Genomic DNA, 21,544 nt, shown 5'->3' on the forward strand with positions numbered 1-21,544 from the left:
GGCAGAACATCTCACCCTTATCATAACCTTTCAAAAAATAAAAAACTTACCATTATTAGATTTATTTTCTTTCTCTTCTCTCTCCTTTCATATCTCTATCACTTTATTTTCTCCACCTCTTACACCACACCCTTTGACCATGGCCATCACCCCTCCCCTCTCAACCTCCTGGCTATCACTTTATAGACCACATATATATACTTTGATAAGATTGTGCACCTAAACCTATATATGTCATTTCACAAAATGACTTTTTTTAAAATAAAAAATAAAATTAATGTGTATATTGTCTCCATACAGGTAATGTGGCGATCTTGTACGCGGGTGTGTCGTAGGCGGCTACAAGGCATTGGCAGACTACCATACTAGGCAAGCTAAATGTGCACAATCCCACATTGTCTAAGTAAGGGAAAGGTGAAGTGTTTATATGTGGCGGTGTTATCTTCAAATGGTATGAGGTCTTTTGAGGGTAAAGCTTAAGTGCAAAACCGTGCGGGCTCGAGCCCAAAACGGACAATATCCTACCATATAGTAAAGTAAAGTGCTAATATGTGGTGGTGTTATATCCAATTGGTATGAGGCTTTTTGACTCAAAAGTAAAACTGTGCGGGCTGAGACCCAAAGCGAACAATATCATACCATATGATAGAGTGGATCATTAAAGGTAATTTAGTACAAAATTTATCTTAAATGTGTCAGGTGGGATTTATTTGCACAAATTGAATTTTTAGGGGTGTTTAGTTTGTATACTTTCTCCTCCAGCATAAGAAAGAAATTAGGAAATAGAATTAATATGGTTTGCACTACAATTGTACAATCAACCTCCAGAATCATTCGAGAAATCGGTACATTATAATAACATACTCGGACACAAGTGGAAGTAAATCATTGCTCAGTTTATGGGGCATGCAGTCCAAGCTAGTACTCCATATAATCTGAGAATTTATTTATTCACTCACTCTCATATATATATATATATATATATTGTTCCAAGGATAAGGAAACAAATAAAGGGTGTGTAATAGTCTCACAGTCCACGTTGACATATCCATGTTGGTGCATGCTGGGCTCATCATCTACTGTGTGCACTCCTCAATCGATGTTTCACCAACCAACCAATTGGTGCCTCATCTTAACATAGTGAGTGGGATTAAACCTGCAGAGTGTTACCCTTGTAAAGATTTTGCGTTCCCCACGGAGAATCCAAATCCTCAACCAAACAAGGATGGAAAAAAATAGATATGCGCCAAATGAGATCCAGACAGAATTTGGAGATGTTGCTATTTCAGACATTGAAGTCATATAACTAATGGCCAGGTAAATTAGAGAATTTCCCAATAGAACACTATGATATGTCATTGGGAGGGAGAGATAAATCACTCCAACTGCAGCAGCAAATGCAGCTGAGTTGAAAAAATTTATGCTGTTGAAATTATCTGCAGGCATAACTATCGTCCCAGCACGGTTAAAGGCAGTACTGTTGATGGTAGTATTGTTGATAGGGATATAATCTATGGAAGTACTGTTAATTATAAAGGCAGTACTGTTGAGATTGTTGTCTTCTTGTCGGAATCCACCAGGGGGTTGGAGTACAATTTGATAGGTAGCGGTTGCAATAAGCACAGCTACAACCAGCAGCATATTTTTCATGTCGCTTGACAAACCATTATGCATATTAGGAACAAGATACAACAATTTTTCATGGAGCTTTACAGCACTCATAAAATGTGCAAGACTAGTTGAACTCTTCATTTCCTTCTGATAAATCAAACTTGTTATTGCGCACCCCCAGAACAAACGTGTTCTGAACTCTTCATTTCCTTCTGATAAATCAAATGCAGTTCTACCCTCCAAATTCCTTACCATTTTGTCCACTTTATTCTTTATTAATAACTTCGCGACCTGATCAACAATGGAGAAATCACATTGATTAATTACAGAGAAATGGCATTAAAATTAAGCAAAAATAATGGTTTATCCTTAGAACCACCAACAGTTCAAGACTATACATATGCTATATATAGGCCTATACCACTACATGCATATATGGAAAATGGAGCAATTTAAAGAGAGCACCTGGCGTTGGTTAGCGCAAGCTGCAATATGCAACGCTGTGTTGCCATTCTCGTCCTTCCAGTTTAGCATCTTCCAGCTTTCCAACCCTTCATTGTCGAATTTACGAAGCCATCCCAAAAGCACCTTGACTGCTTCGAAGCTTCCATTTCTGGTGGCAATATGCACTCCAGTCTCTCCTCGAACTGTCAAATCCTTGATGGATGCTGGGCAAGCACAGAGAAATTCAGCCAATAGTTCGGATTCATTTCTTTCAGCTACATAATGCAAAGGAGTGATGCTCTCTTTCCCTTGGACACGGATGAGGTCGTTGTCAATATTTATGAGTCTTATCACTGTCTCGGTGTGCCCATTTTGTAGTGCTAAATGCAAAGGGCTTAATCCATCGGGGTTTAACTTCCTACCAAATGAGGGCTTTAATCTAATCATTTCAGCTGCAAAATGGGTGCACCCAGCAGATGCCGCTATATGTAGAGGAGTATCAACAAATGGGATCTGATCAATGTTTTCCAATATGTAGGGATTCTCCCGAAACAAAGCATATAGCGCATCGATATTTCCCTCTTCGGCAACATTCTTCAACCTCTGATCCATGATATGTATCCTGGAGATTGTACAGTTAGGATGAATGGTCTTTTTTGTAAAATCACATGCAAGATAACATAAGAAATAGGTCACTAATGCTGGACTGATTTTTTGAGGTCTAAATGGTTTTGATTCCCTGAAGGCCAAAATGGCGGGTTGAAGACCAAATTACACTTCACTGCACTAATGTAAGTAGAAGTTTTACATTATTTAGTAAAGATTTTATATTATTTAATAAAAGTTTTAGATTAGTGCAGTGAAAATTAACGTAATACATGAGTGCAACAAAGAGTAATTTGGTCTCTATGTATTCATGAACAGTAAAATTTACAATGTTTGTAATTACATTTTTTTTTTTTTTTTTGGAAAGTAAAGCAACTGAATATATATATGAATAAAATAATTACAAAAGAAGGCCTTTGGCCAGAGACCAGCCCCAATGAAGGGGAAAACAAAGCCCAAAAAAAGCAAGCCCAATCAAGAGAACTGACAAGCCTAACCTAGCCCAGCCCAAACAGATACAACAACAAGCATTAACGGATCAAACCGTTAATGGTGGTTCCAGTGAAGCAATTCCAGTGAAGCAATGATGATGAGTTGCATCTGCAACTCAAGAAGCAAGATCAGGTGGACGAGGAGGCGGACGGCAACAAGATGGAGATAGGTTCCACTCACAGAGGATTTTTCGAGAGCTTGAACAATCATGTAGGAATCCCAACTTCATAATCGATTTTATGGTGTAACAAATTTTGCTTGAGACCACTCTGGCGGAAGACTTTTTTCTGTTGAAGATTCTTTCGTTCCTCTCTTCCCATGTGTGGTAGATCAAAGCTGAGAGACATACCTTCCGAAGAAGGTTCAGTGCTGAATTCCTCTTCCATTATGAGGAGAGCCATCTAATTAGGTTTTCCCAATTCACATTCGGTGTAAATAAATTGCATCTGTCACGGATGAATCGCCAGATAGGGGAAACAAAAGGACACTAGAAGAAAAGATGATCATGAGATTTTTGGCTGCTGTTGCATAGAGCACACAAGTTGTGATGAAGAGCTATAGCTTTGGAGTCCAGGGTAGGTAATCTTGATTGCACAGCCAACCACATATTGAATTTCATGCGAGGAATAATAGGAACCTTCCATACCAACTTAAACCAATGGACTGCTGGGGATTGACCTGCAAGAAATAAGGTTGTTTCCTTTAAGTTGTATTCACCCAAATTGGAAGCTACCCAGGAGAGTTTCTCAGTTCTTGTGGAGCATGGTGGAGGCAGTGAAAGTAGCTCAGGGATTACAGTTGATAGACATTCAGGAAAGGACCAAGTAGAATTGACAAAGAAGATATTGACTTTGATGTTAACATTAAATCTAGCCTCTGTGAGTGTGGATAGTGGAAATCTTATGCATTGTGGACCACCAATGCTCCAGTTATCCCACCAAAAGAGTGTGTCATTGTCATTACCAACTCTGTGCTTGATCAGCTGCCTTGCATAGTGCCTTAGCTGCAGAATTTTCCTCCAATTCCAAGAACATGATTGTGGGATATTGGTGGACCAAATATTACTGGACTTAATTAAGTGTGTGTTGCACCATGATATTTAAAGCCTGCCCCTGTCTCCAGTTTTCAAATCCCAAATGTGGCGAAGAATGCCAGCTTTGTTAGCCAACTCAAGGTTAGGGATGCCCAGACCACCACTTTTCTTTGGTGTGCAAACTTTATCCCAAGAAACCTTAGCTCCAGATGACTTCATTTCAGGCCCTGACCATAAAAAGGATCTAAGTATCTTGTTCAATTCATTGACAACTACCTTTGGGAGAAGGAATATGCTGGACCAGTAAATTTGGGATGATACAAGGACAGATTTGATGAGTTCCAACCTCCCAGTATAAGAAAGGCTTCTTGAGGTCCAGTGGGATACTCTACTTGTCAACTTTCAATGAGTAAGCTGCAATGGACAGACTTTAGGTTTGTAGATATCAAAGGGACCCCAAGATACTTCACTGGAAAAGCCCCAACTCCAAAACCAAGTAGCTCAGAAATTGCAGCTTCTGTGTGACAGTCCACACCAGAGCAAAAGAGGTTGCTTTTTGAAAGATTGATTTGCAAACCTGACATAGTGCAGAAATGGTCAAGGGCATACTTCAAAACTGAAACAGAAGAGATATCTCCATGGCAAAGCAGCAACAAATCATCAGCATAAGAAAGATGAGTGATCTTAAGGGTATCACATCTCCAATGATATTAAAGGTACGAACCCTTGCCACATACTCTTTGATTATGGATGATAGAACATCAATTGCAATGATAAATAGGAAGGGTGAGATAGGGTCTCCTTGTCTCAACCCTCTCTTCCATTTGAAGTAACCTTGAAAATCCCCATTGAGGGCAATTGTGAATGAAGGAGTAGAAATACATGCCTGAATTAGGTTAATAAATTTTTCTGGAAAATTGAACAGCTTGAGGCTAATGAGGATGAAATCCCATTTAACAGAGTCAAAAGCTTTCTTCAAATCAATTTTGATGGCACACCTTGCAGGTTTTAAATCCTTGTGGTAACCCCTTAGTAACTCATGTGCTAGAAGGATAGGGTCAGTTTTTTTCCTCCCTTTAATGAATGCTACCTGTGATTGGTGTATGAAATGAGGCAGGGTAGATTGCAGCTTAAGGGCCAGTAGCTTTGCTATGCATTTGTAAACAGTGTTGCAGCAAGAGATTGGCCTATAGTCATGCAATGAGGTGGGGTTTTGACATTTGGAAACTAGGGATATATAAGTGTTGTTGATTTCAGAAAGAAGCTTGCCATTGTGGAAGAATTCAAGGATGGCTTTAGTAACTGATCTTCCCACAATACCCCAAGTTTTCTGGAAAAAATTAAAGTTGTAGCCATCAAGACCAGGAGCCTTATCCTTGCTAAGGTTGAACATACATGTTTGAATATCTAATGGAGAAGAAATTTCAAGTAGGTAGCCATGTAAGTGATCAGGGATGAGGTTGGTGATGAATGGAAGAAGGTCAGTGAGAAGGTGAGTTATTGGAGGTGGATTTCTAAGAATGTTTTGAAAATGTGAAACCACTTCTTGTTTGATGAGGTCCATATCATGCAAAACTTGACCAGAATCTATAGTAAATGAGATAATTTTCCTGCAATTGTTCCTTGATGCCACTGATTTATGGAAGAAAAATGAGTTACAATCACCAAGTTTGAGCCAGGTCATTCTAGACTTTTGTCTGAGCATATCTTCTTGGATTCTCCCTAGCCTTAAATATTCATGTATGAGTGATTTTTCCAACTGTCTAAGGTGAATATTAGATGGAGAGTGGTCAAGATCCATTTGACAAGCTTTTAGCTCTACTGACACAGCTTGAAGCTTTGAGTCCACTGCAGAAAACTCTTTTTTTGCAATTGGCTTTGAGAGAATGCTTAAGGAGTTTGAGTTTCTGAACTACTTGGAACATTGAAGTTCCTCTAATGAAGGTACACTAAATATCATGAACAGTTGGCAAGAACTTAGGGTGAGAAATCCATGCATTGAAGAATCTGAAGGGGATACACCTTTTGGGAGAATTGAGATCAATGTTGACAAGGATGGGGCTATGATCCGAGATGTTAGGAGGTAAGAATAAGCACTTTGAGAGTGGGAAAGATGAAGTCCAGCTTGGATTAACAAGAGCTCTGTCCAATTTCTTTGCAATGCAAGCATTCCTTATACTCTTATTACACCAAGAAAAGAGGATGCCACTGAATTTGAGATCTTCAAGTTCATTTTGATGTAGACATTCCTTGAAATCAGAAATAACTGGACACAATCTCATGGAACCACCAAAGGTCTCAGCAGCATTGTGGATAACATTAAAATCTCCCATGAGTAACCATGGAAAGAGAGAGAGAATAGGCCTGCCTGCATTAAGAGATCATCCCATAGAGCTTGCCTTTCAAGTGCATTGTTAGTAGCATATATAAAAGAAGAGAAGAAGTTGATATTCAGGCCTAAGACATAACTGACAAATCAATGGTAATGAATTCCATAGGATCCAAATTCTACCTAAATCTGAGTGAGAATAATTATGAGTGATAGACCATGAGGGAGCCAAAAACCTGTGGACTGCTGCCACATTGGGTAAGGACACCTTTTTTTTAACCAAAGAGACTAGATCAAGCTTTTTTTTTAAGAGATTAGTCTCTTAATCTCTGATTGCTTAGAGGGTTGATTTAACCCTCTAATGTTCCATGTGAGAAAAGAAATCATTTAAAAGGAGGATTGAAAGAACCTCCAAGATGTGCTTGGCCTGCTGGAGAACCAATGTACATCAAATCCTTGCTGTAGAGAGGCATCTTCCCTGCCTTCTTCTCCAAAATACTGAAAGATCTCCTGTTATTATGCACTCTGGTGTGATTATCAGAGGTGTCAGAGTCACTTAATGTGGATTGAATCAGGCTGGGGTAAGCTGTATGCTTGATGTTTTTGCCATGATATGCTCTTTGTTTCTTGTACTTAGGAGGGAAGGTAATAGGGCAGGACCTGGTGATTGGTTAGTTAGGTTGAAGATGGAGTGGATTGGTATTGGACAAATTGAGTTTTTTGATTCAAAGTGGAGAGTGGATAGGTGTATGTGATTTTGTGGGAAATGTGTTATGGTTAATAAGAGGGGATGATGAGGGAGATGATGGAGACGGTTTAGGAGTGGAGGAGTGTGATACCCCCGAATTTCTGAATGCGGGTTGGCCAGGCCCACGCCCTAATAGCCGAGGATATCAAAACAAATTGATAATAAACGAACACAGAGTACAAAAGAATAAAGAAGAATAAATAAAATGCTGACAAGAAACTAAAATGATAATCTAATAATAAACCTCATAATATATTTTCATTAATTAATAAACTCTTCTGATACAACTGATCCTCCAAAATACAACTCGGGAATCCATACTGTGTGGACCCCTAGAAAATCGAAACTAAACAAATGACAGTAATCTAAAACAGGAAACTGAATCATAAAGGAACTCCTATGTAGCATCGGAAGAATGAAGTAGACTGATCCCCGCTCAGCACGAACAACCTCTACTCGTGACGAATACCTAAAAAATAATGGTGGGTCAGGCCCACAAACAAGTTCTACTCTACTGTAGTCCAAGCAGAGATTCGATACAAGTATACATCCTAGTCAATCCAACAGTAACTCGTAGTCCGTATATATATATATACACACTAAAGGAACCTCACTAGACTATAGGGTTGTCTCAACCTGAATAGTAGGCAACATGCAAAACGCACATATAGTGGGCATGAGTACCTAGACCTACCAGGGTACACAACTACACTATATCTAGCTACACATCCCTGGCGATATACGCGCCCTAACCATTGATCCTGAGATTCAAGCTCATATCATGGCACCATACTTATATATATAAAATCTAGTAACCATCCTATCCAGTATAAATTAATCCTCCATAAGTCATTCAACTTGTTCAACTGACCTGACTTGAATATAAATAGGACTTAACATTTTAGTTAATCCATTCCCTTATATAATAAATTAATCATCCATAAGTCATTCAACTTGTTCAGCTGACCTGACTTAAATATAAGTAGGACTTAACATTTTAGTTAATCCATTCCCTTATATAAAATAGGTAGGACTTAACTAATAAGTTAATCCATCCCTAGAATGTCACCGTCCCATACCGGTGCATTAAACCACACAATCCAACAATTGATGTAACAATTAAGGAAATACATCAAACATTCCATAAATAACTATGATAAATATGATATCAAGTTATCACATAATATGAATGACTTATTATTTCTTTAAACTTCCTATATCATATGTCCTACACAAACTGAATCTTATACATGATGATATTTTATTATACCGTTAAATAAGGATTCTCCATATCCAATTCATCCTACACATTTAATCTCAATTGCTAAAATATTTTAAAAGATTAAATCCATTCGTTTGTTTAAAACATTCAAATAGCAAGCATCATTATGATTGAGTCTATTTAAATTTATTAAAATCCAAACCTAATCCCTATTTAATGTTCAGGAATCTTAAGCATGTTTCTACGTTCCATCATTCCACAGATATGAAAAATACATAATTTAAACATGTAAAATTTCACATAAGAAATCAAATCAAAATCATACATTTTATCAATTCATAACACAAGAACAGATATGAACCAATTTTATAAAAACCTATGTTTTAATCCAATTAAACATGCATAATTATTTAATTTTATATGTTTAATAAATCCTGGAATTTCTTAGGCATGTACAGAAACACGAATCAAAGGGAAAGAGATAGAAGAAGAACTTACCTTAAACTTTCAGATCGAAAGTTAAACTTCTTCTTCCTTGATCTTCTCTCTACATGGTTTTTCTCCTCATTCCTTCATTTTCCTCCTTCCCTCTCTAACACTATCTCTCTAGTATACATCATGTGAATATTTCTAACCCCCTTTTACAACTTATAGCTATATATTTGTAGACTAAATAAAATAACCCTAACCCTTTTTCCAATCCAAGTCAACTAAAAAAAATGAAAATAAAAATATTAAAAAGGTAAGCAAAATATGTTACGTATATAATTTATGTATATGTTTATTAACTAAATAAATTATACACATTCCATTATTTATTAATGGATTATCCAATAATATTTGAGTTACCATAATATTATAAAGTAATTTAAAACATAACACGTATCAAATATATATATATATTTACTATTTAAATAAACATATACATCAGATTAAATATTACTACCCAAATTACCATAAAAGTAATTAATAAATTACTTTATCTTTTATATATATATTAAAAAGGTAAGTAAAATATGTTACGTATATAATTTATGTATATGTTTATTAAATAAATAAATTATACACATTCCATTATTTATTAATGAATTATCCAATAATACTTAAGTTACCATAATATTATAAAGTAACTTAAAACATGTTATGTATATAATTTATCTGTATCCTCATTAAATAAATAAAATATATACATCAGATTATTTATTTATACTAAAGTTACCATAATATTAAAAAGGTAACTTAAAACATGTTACGTATAAAATATATGTATATCCTTATTATATAAATATATAAAATATATACATCAGATTATTTATTAATACTAAAGTTACTATAATATTAATAAATTACTTTCCTTTTTATATATATGTATATACATATATGTCTATATATATATATATACAACTATCCATGGGTAATTATCCATACTCATCCAACCTCCTATCCAAGTAGTCCATGGGACCCAATTAGTTAGCCCATTACCACTAACCATAACCATAAAATAAAATAAAATAAAATATTTAATCATTTAATTTACAATTAATTACAATTAATCAAATATATCATTTAAGCACACAATCTAATTAAACAAATAATACAAATAACACCTAGATAAAATACAAATAACACATAGATAAGTAACCAATTAATCAAGTAACACTTAATTCAATTAAACACATAAATAATTAGTCAAATAATCAATTAAACAATTAAAAAAAATACAATATAAATAAATAAATAAATACCGAGACTATCCTTTTAAAATTAGGGGTATTACATTCTTCCCCCCTAACAAAAGGAATTTCGTCCTCGGAATTCGCCCTTACTTCCTTCCATTATTCTTCCATTATACTTGGAAATTGTGAGCGAAAAACATCCTCCTATTCCCAAGTAGACGCAACCTCACTATAAGGGCTCCACTTGACTCCAATATATCAAGTGGTAGACAGGGTTCCTATATTTTAACTCCAATATACACCTCAAACATATCCTTTATGGTCTAATTTAATCTCTCGATTAATTCCTCCGTCTATATATATGAAGTAGAGCTGCTGCTCCAAAATCTTCATAAAGCTCCTTCGAAATAGCACTTTGCATCCACTAATATGGACATCCACATGCTATAACACCACTATCACTGAACTATATAACTACTATGAAGTTCTAAAATAAGCATCACTCAAATTTATGTCCTCAAGCGATCTTTCTCAATCCACCACTCGGATTCCATATGGAAAATTGAAATTCCAAATCAATGTCGATCATTCCCACCAACTATCCTGTTTAGTTCAACTTCCATATTTGTTATAGGAAGTGGCTAAAGATTCCTATGATATCTAATGATCAACTTTCCACCTTTGTAGCAGGTTTTACACTTAGGGCAATTATATACACGTCCCTATCCGTACCTGTTCACCAAAACTGACATTTGATGTCGTGATGTACTTTCTAACCGTCTAGGTGTACCAAGAAAAATTATAAATTTCCATCTCAGTCGCCCGACAGTCATATCACTATTTATAGAAACTACTAACTCCTCCTCCAGTACCTTAAACTCCATCTGAGTAAGGTAACACCTTCTCTAGGGTCAGCTCCGATATTCAAAATTGACCTCCTGAACTACCTTGGTAATAACAAGTGTTATTATTCACATTTTGCATCCATCTATGTCGTCTCGTGATCCGTTATATTTGTATGAACTGATATCTTACCAGCTCGATCAAAATAGATAAAATGAAACTGATTTAATTTTATCAGTCAACCAATATCCCATCTAGAATCCTGACCCTTGCATCAAATCAGCAATCCCTCAACTAAATCCGTGAAAATGCTCTGTCATTTCCACTTCAGTATAGAAAATAGCTGCAAGAATCCAGTGATCTCTGATGGTCCATCTCTACTATTTAATAAATATTAGACTTAGAGAAAAAACACTATACCCATTCTCCTGCCTATCGTGAAGCATCATGTTTCCACCAGGATGAAGAACTAAAAGTTGTGAAACTCAGTCCGTGCATCCTCCATCCAATTTGTCTATAAAAAGTACCGTTAGTCTGGTACCACCAACTTTCGTATATACCCAACTTTTAAATTGGAGTATCTTCAAAAGCGAATTCTGTAACTAAATCTATCCACCACTGATCCGTGATAAACTTGCCGATATTAAAAATCAATCGGTAATTCAATTTATCAATAGTTAACTATGACTTTAACTCAACAAAAGTCAACAAACTACGACATTTCCATACATACCATGCACCTCATCTTTATATAAGTATTTGGTCTCACCATCTTGTCTTTGACACACCTTACTTCTTTAAGACAAGTTAATGATAATCCGACTTCTTTATCTAACTTCAAAAGAATATGAAATCTTCCCATCCTCTACATAAGTCATCAATTTCCTTGCAACAGCTAATTGTTGCAAATTGTGACTAAAAAAAATAATTCCATATTATTTATGGAAATGAAGAGACTTAGTTTCCTCCTCCATGTGCAACACCAGCAAATTCCTCCCAATGACACACCCTCTTGAATAAATTCTTGATTAAGAATTTACTGATAAATATTTATTCAGTCTCCTATCCTCACTCGGTGTCATTCCAATAAGTACTTAATCCAGTACTAAATCCTCCTTCTGACTTGGTAACAACTTCTGAAATTTTCAAGAAGATGTTCAGCAAATCCAGCACCTCTGATATATCATCATGGCATTTTAGTGATTTTTATTTACCACTTCCTCACGCATACCGAAACATTAACAATCACCAATATCATGGCGTTATAATATGATATGAATCCATACCTAACGTAAAGTATATTAAATTAATCGTTCTAGATTGTTTGACTCGTAGTGATGGTTTAATTATCCCATCCCAAAACACACCATAATGACACATGTCCAGGTCCAATAGATTGGTTAGATTTCTGTGTATCTACCAAATCCTATGACCATATGCTCACAAATTTAGCGTAAATAGCGCTATGACTCCATGTTATTAAAACAATAATTGGTTGATCACACACTTATGTCCCCAACTAAACCACATACCAAATCCCGAGTAATTAACAAAAAAATAAAATAAAACACGTATGATAAACACAATAGAACAAAATATACTCCTACTTAGGACATCGTTCTTTCTATAAAAGAAAGTCTCCTTTGAAATCAACCTTACTAGATTGTTTCAAAATTTCCTTTTATAGTTTCGTAAATAATCATTCAACCTCGAAACATATCCTTTAAAACATCGCTTAAAAACACAAATGTTTTCCTAAGCAAATACTAAGGGCTTAACCCTCATCCTCCTTATATGCGGAATGTAAACTGTCTTACTTGACTTTATAAATCGAATTAGAACGTCACAATACCAATGCCTTTTTGTATGTGATTTAAAAATTATGTATTTCGTTCTGATAAGAACACATCCGATCCCCAAACTCCTGAATAATACTTCTTATATACCTTTTTTAGAGATGATAAGAAAGATTTAATTATTTGTAGATTGATCAACCACAATTCTACTAATAACATTCGCTATACTACTAGCAATTCAGATCACCTCACGCAATCATCCCTCTTCAAGATTTAGTACCATCTCTATTGGATACACATAAATCTCCTCCATTAGGATCCTCTTCGGCTCCTACTCCTTACTTGTCTCCTTTTTGAGATCAACTGAAGTCGTGTTGGTCCCGATATGCGGTGACCTATCACGTACACCTAAATCCTTCCTTGGCTTATACTTTTAAAGTAACGCCAAACGAACCTAAACCGTCAATCCTTAACTCTGCCTTCTGGCAACGAAATCGATAACGTACTCCTTTACACCTTTAAGTCTTTATCGTTTTCGTCTTGAACCCATCATTTTCCTAGTGCCTACCATTCTATGACTATAGAATATAATTGACATCAGCTCCTCCTAACAAACCGTAAATAGAGTACAATGAATCCTAATACGGGCTCTAAGTTTTAAGAGACGCAACGCGGAAGTCACATAACGAAAGACACTCCTAAGGACACTTGAACCTGGAGTGCTCTGATACCAACTGTGATACCCCCGAATTTCCGAATGCGGGTTGGCCAGGCCCACGCCCGAATACCCGAGGATATCAAAACAAATTGATAATAAACGAACACAGAATACAAAAGAACAAAGAAGAATAAATAAAATGCTGACAAGAAACTAAAATGATAATCTAATAATAAACCTCATAATATATTTCCATTAATTAATAAACTCTTCTGATACAACTGATCCTCTAAAATACAACTCGGAAATCCATACTGTGTGGACCCCTAAAAAATCCAAACTAAACAAATGACAGTAATCTAAAACAGGAAACTGAATCATAAAGGAACTCCTATGTAGCATTGGAAGAATGAAGTAGACTGATCCCCGCTCAGCACGAACAACCTCTACTCGTGACGAACACCTGAAAATAATGGTGGGTCAGGCCCACAAACAAGTTCTACTCTACTACAGTCCAAGCAGAGATCCGATACACGTATACATCCTAGTCAATCCAACAGTAACTAGTTGTCTGTATATATATATATACACACTAAAGGAACCTCACTAGACTATAGGGTTGTCTCAACCTGAATAGTAGGCAACATGCAAAACGCACATATAGTGGGTATGAGTACCTAGACCTACCAGGGTACACAACTACACTATATCTAGCTACACATCCCTGGCGATATACGCGCCCTAACCATTGATCCTGAGACTCAAACTCATATCATGGCACCATACTTATATATATATAATCTAGTAACCATCCTATCCAGTATAAATTAATCCTCCATAAGTTATTCAACTTGTTCAGCTGACCTGACTTGAATATAAGTAGGACTTAACATTTTAGTTAATCCATTTCCTTATATAATAAATTAATTATCCATAAGTCATTCAACTTGTTCAGCTGACCTGACTTAAATATAAGTAGGACTTAACATTTTAGTTAATCCATTCCCTTATATAAAATAGGTAGGACTTAACTAATAAGTTAATCCATCCCTAGAATGCCACCGTCCCATACCGGTGCATTAAACCACACAATCCAATAATTGATGTAACAATTAAGGAAATACATCAAACATTCCATAAATAACTATGATAAATATGATATCAAGTTATCACATAATAGGAATGACTTATTATTTCTTTAAACTTCCTATATCATATGTCCTACACAAACTGAATCTTATACATGATGATATTTTATTATACCGTTAAATAAGGATTCTCCATATCCAATTCATCCTACACATTTAATCTCAATTGTTAAAATATTTTAAAAGATTAAATCCATTCGTTTGTTTAAAACATTCAAATAAGAAGCATCATTATGATTGAGTCTATTTAAATTTATTAAAACCCAAACCTAATCCATATTTAATGTTCAGGAATCTTAGGCATGTTTCTACGTTCCATCATTCCACAGATATGACAAATATATAATTTAAACATGTAAAAATTCACATAAGAAATCAAATCAAAATCATGCATTTTATCAATTCATAACACAAGAACAGATATGAACCAATTTTATAAAAACCTATGTTTTAATCCAATTAAATATGCATAATTATTTAATTTTATGTGTTTAATAAATCCTGGAATTTCCTAGGCATGTACAGAAACACGAATCAAAGGGAAAGAGATAGAAGCAGAACTTGCCTTAAACTTTTGGATCGAAAGTTAAACTTCTTCTTCCTTGATCTTCTCTCTATAGGGTTTTTCTCCTCATTCCTTCCTTTTCCTCTTTCCCTCTCTAACACTATCTCTCTAATATACATCATGTGAATATTTCTAACCCCCTTTTACAACCTATAGCTATACATTTATAGGCTAAATAAAATAACCCTAACCCTTTTCCCAATCCAAGTCAACTAAAAAAAATGAAAATAAAAATATTTAAAAAGTAAGCAAAATATGTTACGTATAAAATTTATGTATATGTTTATTAAATAAATAAATTATACACATTCCATTATTTATTAATGGATTATCCAATAATATTTAAGTTACCATAATATTATAAAGTAATTTAAAACATAACACATATCAAATCTATGTATATTTTTACTATTTAAATAAACATATACATCAGATTAAATATTACTACCCAAATTACCATAAAAGTAATTAATAAATTACTTTATCTTTTATATATATATTAAAAAAGTAAGTAAAATATGTTACGTATATAATTTATGTATATGTTTATTAAATAAATAAATTATACACATTCCATTATTTATTAATGAATTATCCAATAATACTTAAGTTACCATAATATTATAAAGTAACTTAAAACATGTTATGTATATAATCTATCTCTATCCTCATTAAATAAATAAAATATATACATCAGATTATTTATTTATACTAAAGTTACCATAATATTAAAAAGGTAACTTAAAACATGTTACGTATAAAATATATGTATATCCTTATTATATAAATATATAAAATATATACATCAGATTATTTATTAATACTAAAGTTACTATAATATTAATAAATTACTTTCCTTTTTATATATATGTATATACATATATATCTATATATATACATATACAACTATCCATGGGTAATTATCCATACTCATCCAACCTCCTATCCAAGTAGTCCATGGGACCCAATTAGTTAGCCCATTACCTCTAACCATAACCATAAAATAAAATAAAATAAAATATTTAATCATTTAATTTACAATTAATTACAATTAATCAAATATATCATTTAAGCACACAATCTAATTAAACAAATAATACAAATAACACCTAGACAAAATACAAATAACACATAGATAAGTAGCCAATTAATCAAATAATAGTTAGTTCAATTAAACACATAAACAATTAGTCAAATAATCAATTAAACAATTAAAAAAAATACAATAAAAATAAATAAATAAATACCCAGACTATTCTTTTAAAATTAGGGGTATTACAAGGAGGATGGAGAGGTGGCTTGTGAATTTTCCTCTGGATCCAAACTGTATAATGGGGAAAAGAGGTTAGTGGTGATTGCAGCAGGTACTAGTGGAAGCATGTTGGACTTTCTTCTTCTTCCTTACTGTGATCCATGCACTGGTTGGAGGGTTGATAAAGTCTGTTGCAGAGCTATTATGCTTCTGAGGGGTGTTAATACCTCTGCTGTTATGTGGTGGGTTGATGAAGCTAATGGAGCAGCTTGCTTCAGTGTGGTTTAAGTGGTTGCATTTGGTGCAAAACTTAGGGAGCCACTGGTATTCCACCCTGATTTGCTCAAAGCTATTATCTTCCATTCTCAGTTGAATTTTATGTTGAAGGGGTTTAGTCAGGTCCAGGTTAACACATATTCTTGCAAACCTAAGCTTAGTCACATTTTCTGTAGCTTGGTCAGTATATAATGGCTCCCCCACAGAGCTTGCTATATGGCTTAACCCTTTGGCTGTCCAATAGTTCATTGGAATGTTGTGAAATTTAATCCAAGTAGGGATGCAAGTAGGGTGTGTGACATGTGAGGTTGAGTAATGGTTCCATTTCATAAGGGAGAATGGGTGACCTGCTATTGACCAAGGACCTAAAAAGACAACGTTATCAGCCTCAGCAGTGGAGCTGAATCTAAAAAGGAAACAATTACTCTCTCCAAGAATGGTATTTGTGAGCCCCATTGATCTCCATAGCTTTGAAGCTGCCTCTTGTATGACTTTGAAAGGGATTCTTTTGTGAATGGAGATATCAACAAGGTGAGATGATGCCCAAAACTGCTTGCCTTCTTCAACAACTTCCATGGGTGGGTCAATGAAGGACGATGAGGTAGGTGGTATGAATTTGAGAACCATTTTACCAGTGGGTTGTTTGACTACTTCAGTCCATGGTTTAGTCTGTTAGGTAATGGTAGGATTGTTGTGGAGGGGAGTTAGTTTGACTGTTGTGTTGTCTTATAACTGGTGCGCAAGGTTAGAGAGAGGGGGTGGTGGGGCCAATGCAGTCTGAGGTGAGTTTGGTTGAAAGCATAAAATAGGTAAAGCAGGATCATCAACATTTGTAAAGGTGGGAAAGCATTCCACTACTATACCAATTTGGGAAATCTGAGCTGAGGAGGCTACAGTAGCCTGCAGAGATGAATTGACCAGGGGGATGGGATTTGAAATTAAAGTTGAATTTGAATTTGAAATCAAACCTGTTCCCTCTTTGGGTGGTAGTGGCCCGTTGGTGGTGGTGGTGGTGGTGGTTGTTGTTGTTGGTGGTGGCTGCTCAAAGGCTGAGGAGCTAACTAGTAGCTTGTTTTTCTCCTTGACTTCTACAAGCTCAGCTCTCAGCTCGGAAATGATCACCTTTAGGTTGTTGTACATCTCCATAGCTCCCCCAGATTTTCATCTTTCCACTCTAGCTGTTCTTGTAATCTGTCAATTTGGTTTGCTGGGGAGGAGTATAACACAGAGTTGAAATTTCTTGGCAAGTTGAAGTTAACTGGTGAACCATTGGGGGGAAAATGGCATGGAGATGAGTTAGGAGCAGATGAATTGCATAAAGGAAGTCTTATTGGATTGACTGTTGATGGAGGGAAATGTAAATGAGGCTGTCCTGAGATTGAGGATAGGATAGGTGGGTGATAAACTTGTGTATGGAGTGTGGTGGTTGTTGGATTTTTAAGGATAGTTTTCAGGTTTTTCTATTTAGGTTGAGTTTTCTGTAGTGAAGGGTGAGACTGACTAGACTGTATTGAGTGGGTTTTATGATGGTGAGAGTGGACTGTGTTGAGAGGAATATTGTTTAGGGATGATATAAACTGTGGAGGGATGGTGGAGGTATGATTCTGTGGAAGGAATGAAGGTTTGAGGTGGTTGGATTTGGTCTGTAATGGAGGTTTGGGTTTGAAGAGAGGTTTCTTCATGGCTAAACGCGTTGAAGTTACATCCGTAGACTACAATTTCTATGTTTGTAATTACTTTTTTGATGGAATTATTTTTAAGTATTTACATGTTAGTAATTAATGCTCCCTAATTTTTTTATTAAATTAATCCTATTTTTTATATCGTTTATTAGAGTTGCACTTTGGAATGGAAACACACTCACTTCCAATTATCTTTAATTCATTAAATTAATTTCGAAACAATCATCTCAATGATATTGAAGCACATTAAAAAAATCAATTCTTTCATCGTCACTAATCTAGGAAGATAGACAGCACAAAGTTACAAACTTTTGTGTGCAAGTACTTACCCTAACAATAAAAAAGAGGACATTGTGATGTCAGTCGAAGACACTTCAGAACTTATTTCAGAAAATGTCAAAGAACAAGAGAAAAAACATAACACAAGTGTTGTAACTTGTAATTGATTGCATATATTGAAGCATTAAGACAACCCACTTGCAATAGACAAAGATAACTTGTTAGCAAGACTGATAAGAAATAAAAATTTAGGGGTCAAACTAGCATGTTTATAAATAAATTTTAGCAATGATTATAATAGTAATTTCGCGCGAGTGTGGGGCCAATGTGTTAGGATAACTTATTGTAGAAGTTTGGACATAGAGGACCAAGACAAAACTAAAATGCTTTGGTTCATTATAGCGAAGTTATTCCAACTTTAAAAAAATAAATAAATAAAAACTTCAACAATCCAGGTTAGGGATGGCAAGGGAACGCCATTCCCATTTTATCACCGTTTAGCATAGTTGTTGCATTTTCGTCCAAAACCGTTCACTTGAAAAGCTAAAAAAAGGTGGACTTATGTAACCATAGCCCGTTTAGAGGAGTGTTGGATGAGAGATTGAAAAGGTTGTTAACTATTTGCATTTCCAGAAAGCAAGTACTCTCACATTTTAATACACGTCTTGTAACATGCATCTCTGGTAAAGTATTAAAAAAAAAATAATAATAATAATAATAATAATAATAATAAAGTATACTTGAATTAGAGAAAGAATGCTAAAATTCATACTAATTTACCGGAAAAAAACAAAAGAATACTAAGATAAGTAAACCAACTGCCATTTCCTAATATACTGTGAATTAGAGTTTTAAGTATATACACTGTGAATTAGAATTATAAGTATATACACTGTGAAATTATATATTATTATATTTATGCTTTGTTCAGTTTTCAAAAGACAGTTTTCTAATTTTTGAAAATTAAAAATAAAAAAATTGTACAAATATCTGTTATTCGGTTGACAATATTTTAGATTTGTTTTATAAAAATTTAATTACGAAAAGATTTGTCTTCATATAACTATCTTTTATAATTCTTTGAAAATAATTTTTCATTTTTCAAATTGTTGAGTAGAGTGTCTGACATAATTTTAATAACACGTAAGAATCAAAGTGTAAAAAAATAAAAACAAATTTGGTGTCCAAAATACAATTGGTAGATCTTTAGAATATTTAAATTGATAGTATGACGTGGAAAAAAGAAAAATATTCAGTTAGATGTGGACAATTTGAGTGAGAGAGAGTAGAGAACCTTAATTACCCAAAAAAGGAGAGTAGAGAACCTGGTGTAGTTAAGAGCTACTCCAGCAAAGAGGTTAATCTGATAGCTCAAATGTCAGCTTCTTTTCAGCTTTTAGGAGACGCAAGCATCAAAGCTTAGGCCAGGAGAACAAAAGTACCCACATATATATAGAAGAGACATTACCATTCATAATCGTCAGCATCCGCATCATCTTTTTTGTCTCCTTATGATTTGTTTGATAAGAAAAAAAGAAGAGAGGTGGAAGGAAAATAGAAAGGAAGAAACAACTTTATTCATTTGGTAGAGAGGAGTAAAGGAGATCGAGAAGAAAAAAGATAATGGATGAATAATTTTTCTTCCTTCATAAATTTTCATCCCTTTAAATATGGACGAAAGACAAAAAATAAAAAATAAAAAATAAGAGACAAAGCTATTATAGAAAATTAACACCATCGATCTCTCTCATTCTCTTTTAACAAATAAAATAAAGTATTATTTCATTCTCTTTTTTTTCTATCCAAACAAATAAATGGAGGGAAGTACAAAATCACTTCCTTATAATTTGCATGGTTAAGAATACACAGCATATCAATTTTTGTTGTAATCTACGTGCATGGATTATATTGCATGATAATTAAAAAAGTAAAATTATTTATAGTACCATAATTATGAAAATATATAGAACTTTTATTATTGGCATAAATTTTTTTGGCCCAAAAACTCTATCCCTTTGTACATGCATGGATTATATTGCTAAGATGATTAATCCTGAGGTCCTTGCACTTACGGTGATAAGTAACGGATGGATTGGAAGAGAAAATCTATTGATAATCAGGTAGAAGATAGACTATCCTAGAAGGAAACATATCTCATCTTGAATGCTGATTGTATAGTAAAATCGTACTCTATTCGTCCCAAAAAAGTTGGTTACTTTGAAAACTTTGACTTAATATTTTTCATTTTATGGTCGTACCTGACAAGAATGGCCATAGCTTCTCTATCATTTGTGTGTTTTTTAGTTCTTGACATGCATGCTATAATAGGTAGGTACAAATATGCGTCACTCATTAAAGATGCCCCCTAATATTTTTTTATTAAATTAATCCTATTTTGTATATAGTTAATTAGAGTTGCACTTTGGAATGGAAACATTCACTTTCAATTATCCTTAATTCATTAAATTAATTTCGAAACAATCATCTCAATTATATTAAATACTGGTATAATTGGGAATTTGGGATAGCAGCATCCAAAGAAAAGCCATCATCACGAATATATATATATATATATATATATATATATATATATTGGAATTCATTCAATTTGCAAAGGATGCCTAGTTATCAAAGTTATACTTTTGTTCCAAAATTGGAATAAGGAAAGAATTGTTATTTTGAATTTTCAAAAGGAGGCTAATGCAATAAAATCGTGAAAAAAAATATAGTGTGTATATATTATACACAAACATAATTGTTTCCTTATATATTCCAATAATTGATGGATGAATTGTTTTACGGGGTTGCCTGTCTAGCAGGGAATGACCACAGCCTTAAATATGGTATCAACTAAGGCCAAAAGGCTGGAAATCAGTACCAAGTG

At 34.3% G+C, this 21,544-nt stretch overlaps 1 protein-coding gene across 1 annotated transcript; it reads right to left on the minus strand.

Annotated features, from left to right (window-relative positions):
* Window positions 1-761: 761 nt before the first annotated feature.
* LOC132287122 (ankyrin repeat-containing protein BDA1-like) lies at window positions 762-17,737 on the minus strand. The gene is made up of 3 exons (XM_059789627.1): window positions 17,668-17,737; window positions 2,077-2,677; window positions 762-1,902 (listed from the first exon to the last, which is right to left on the minus strand). Exons 2-3 carry the CDS (start codon window positions 2,665-2,667, stop codon window positions 1,105-1,107), a joined length of 1,389 nt encoding a protein of 462 aa, XP_059645610.1. The 5' UTR covers window positions 2,668-2,677; window positions 17,668-17,737; the 3' UTR covers window positions 762-1,104.
* Window positions 17,738-21,544: the final 3,807 nt, after the last annotated feature.

Source organism: Cornus florida, unplaced genomic scaffold (assembly GCF_030987335.1).
Source record: "Cornus florida cultivar Cherokee Brave unplaced genomic scaffold, ASM3098733v1 CherokeeBrave_3.0.0_Hap2_Chr11, whole genome shotgun sequence".
In the NCBI taxonomy this organism is placed as follows: Eukaryota; Viridiplantae; Streptophyta; class Magnoliopsida; order Cornales; family Cornaceae; genus Cornus; species Cornus florida.

Bases quoted from the DNA above. Each gene is read 5' to 3' on its own strand.
- LOC132287122 (XM_059789627.1), bottom strand. From the start codon at position 2,667: ATGGATCAGAGGTTGAAGAATGTTGCCGAAGAGGGAAATATCGATGCG. The intron at 1,903-2,076 runs GTGCTCTCTTTA...ATTGTTGATCAG, and splicing joins CTTGCGCTAACCAACGCCAG to GTCGCGAAGTTATTAATAAA.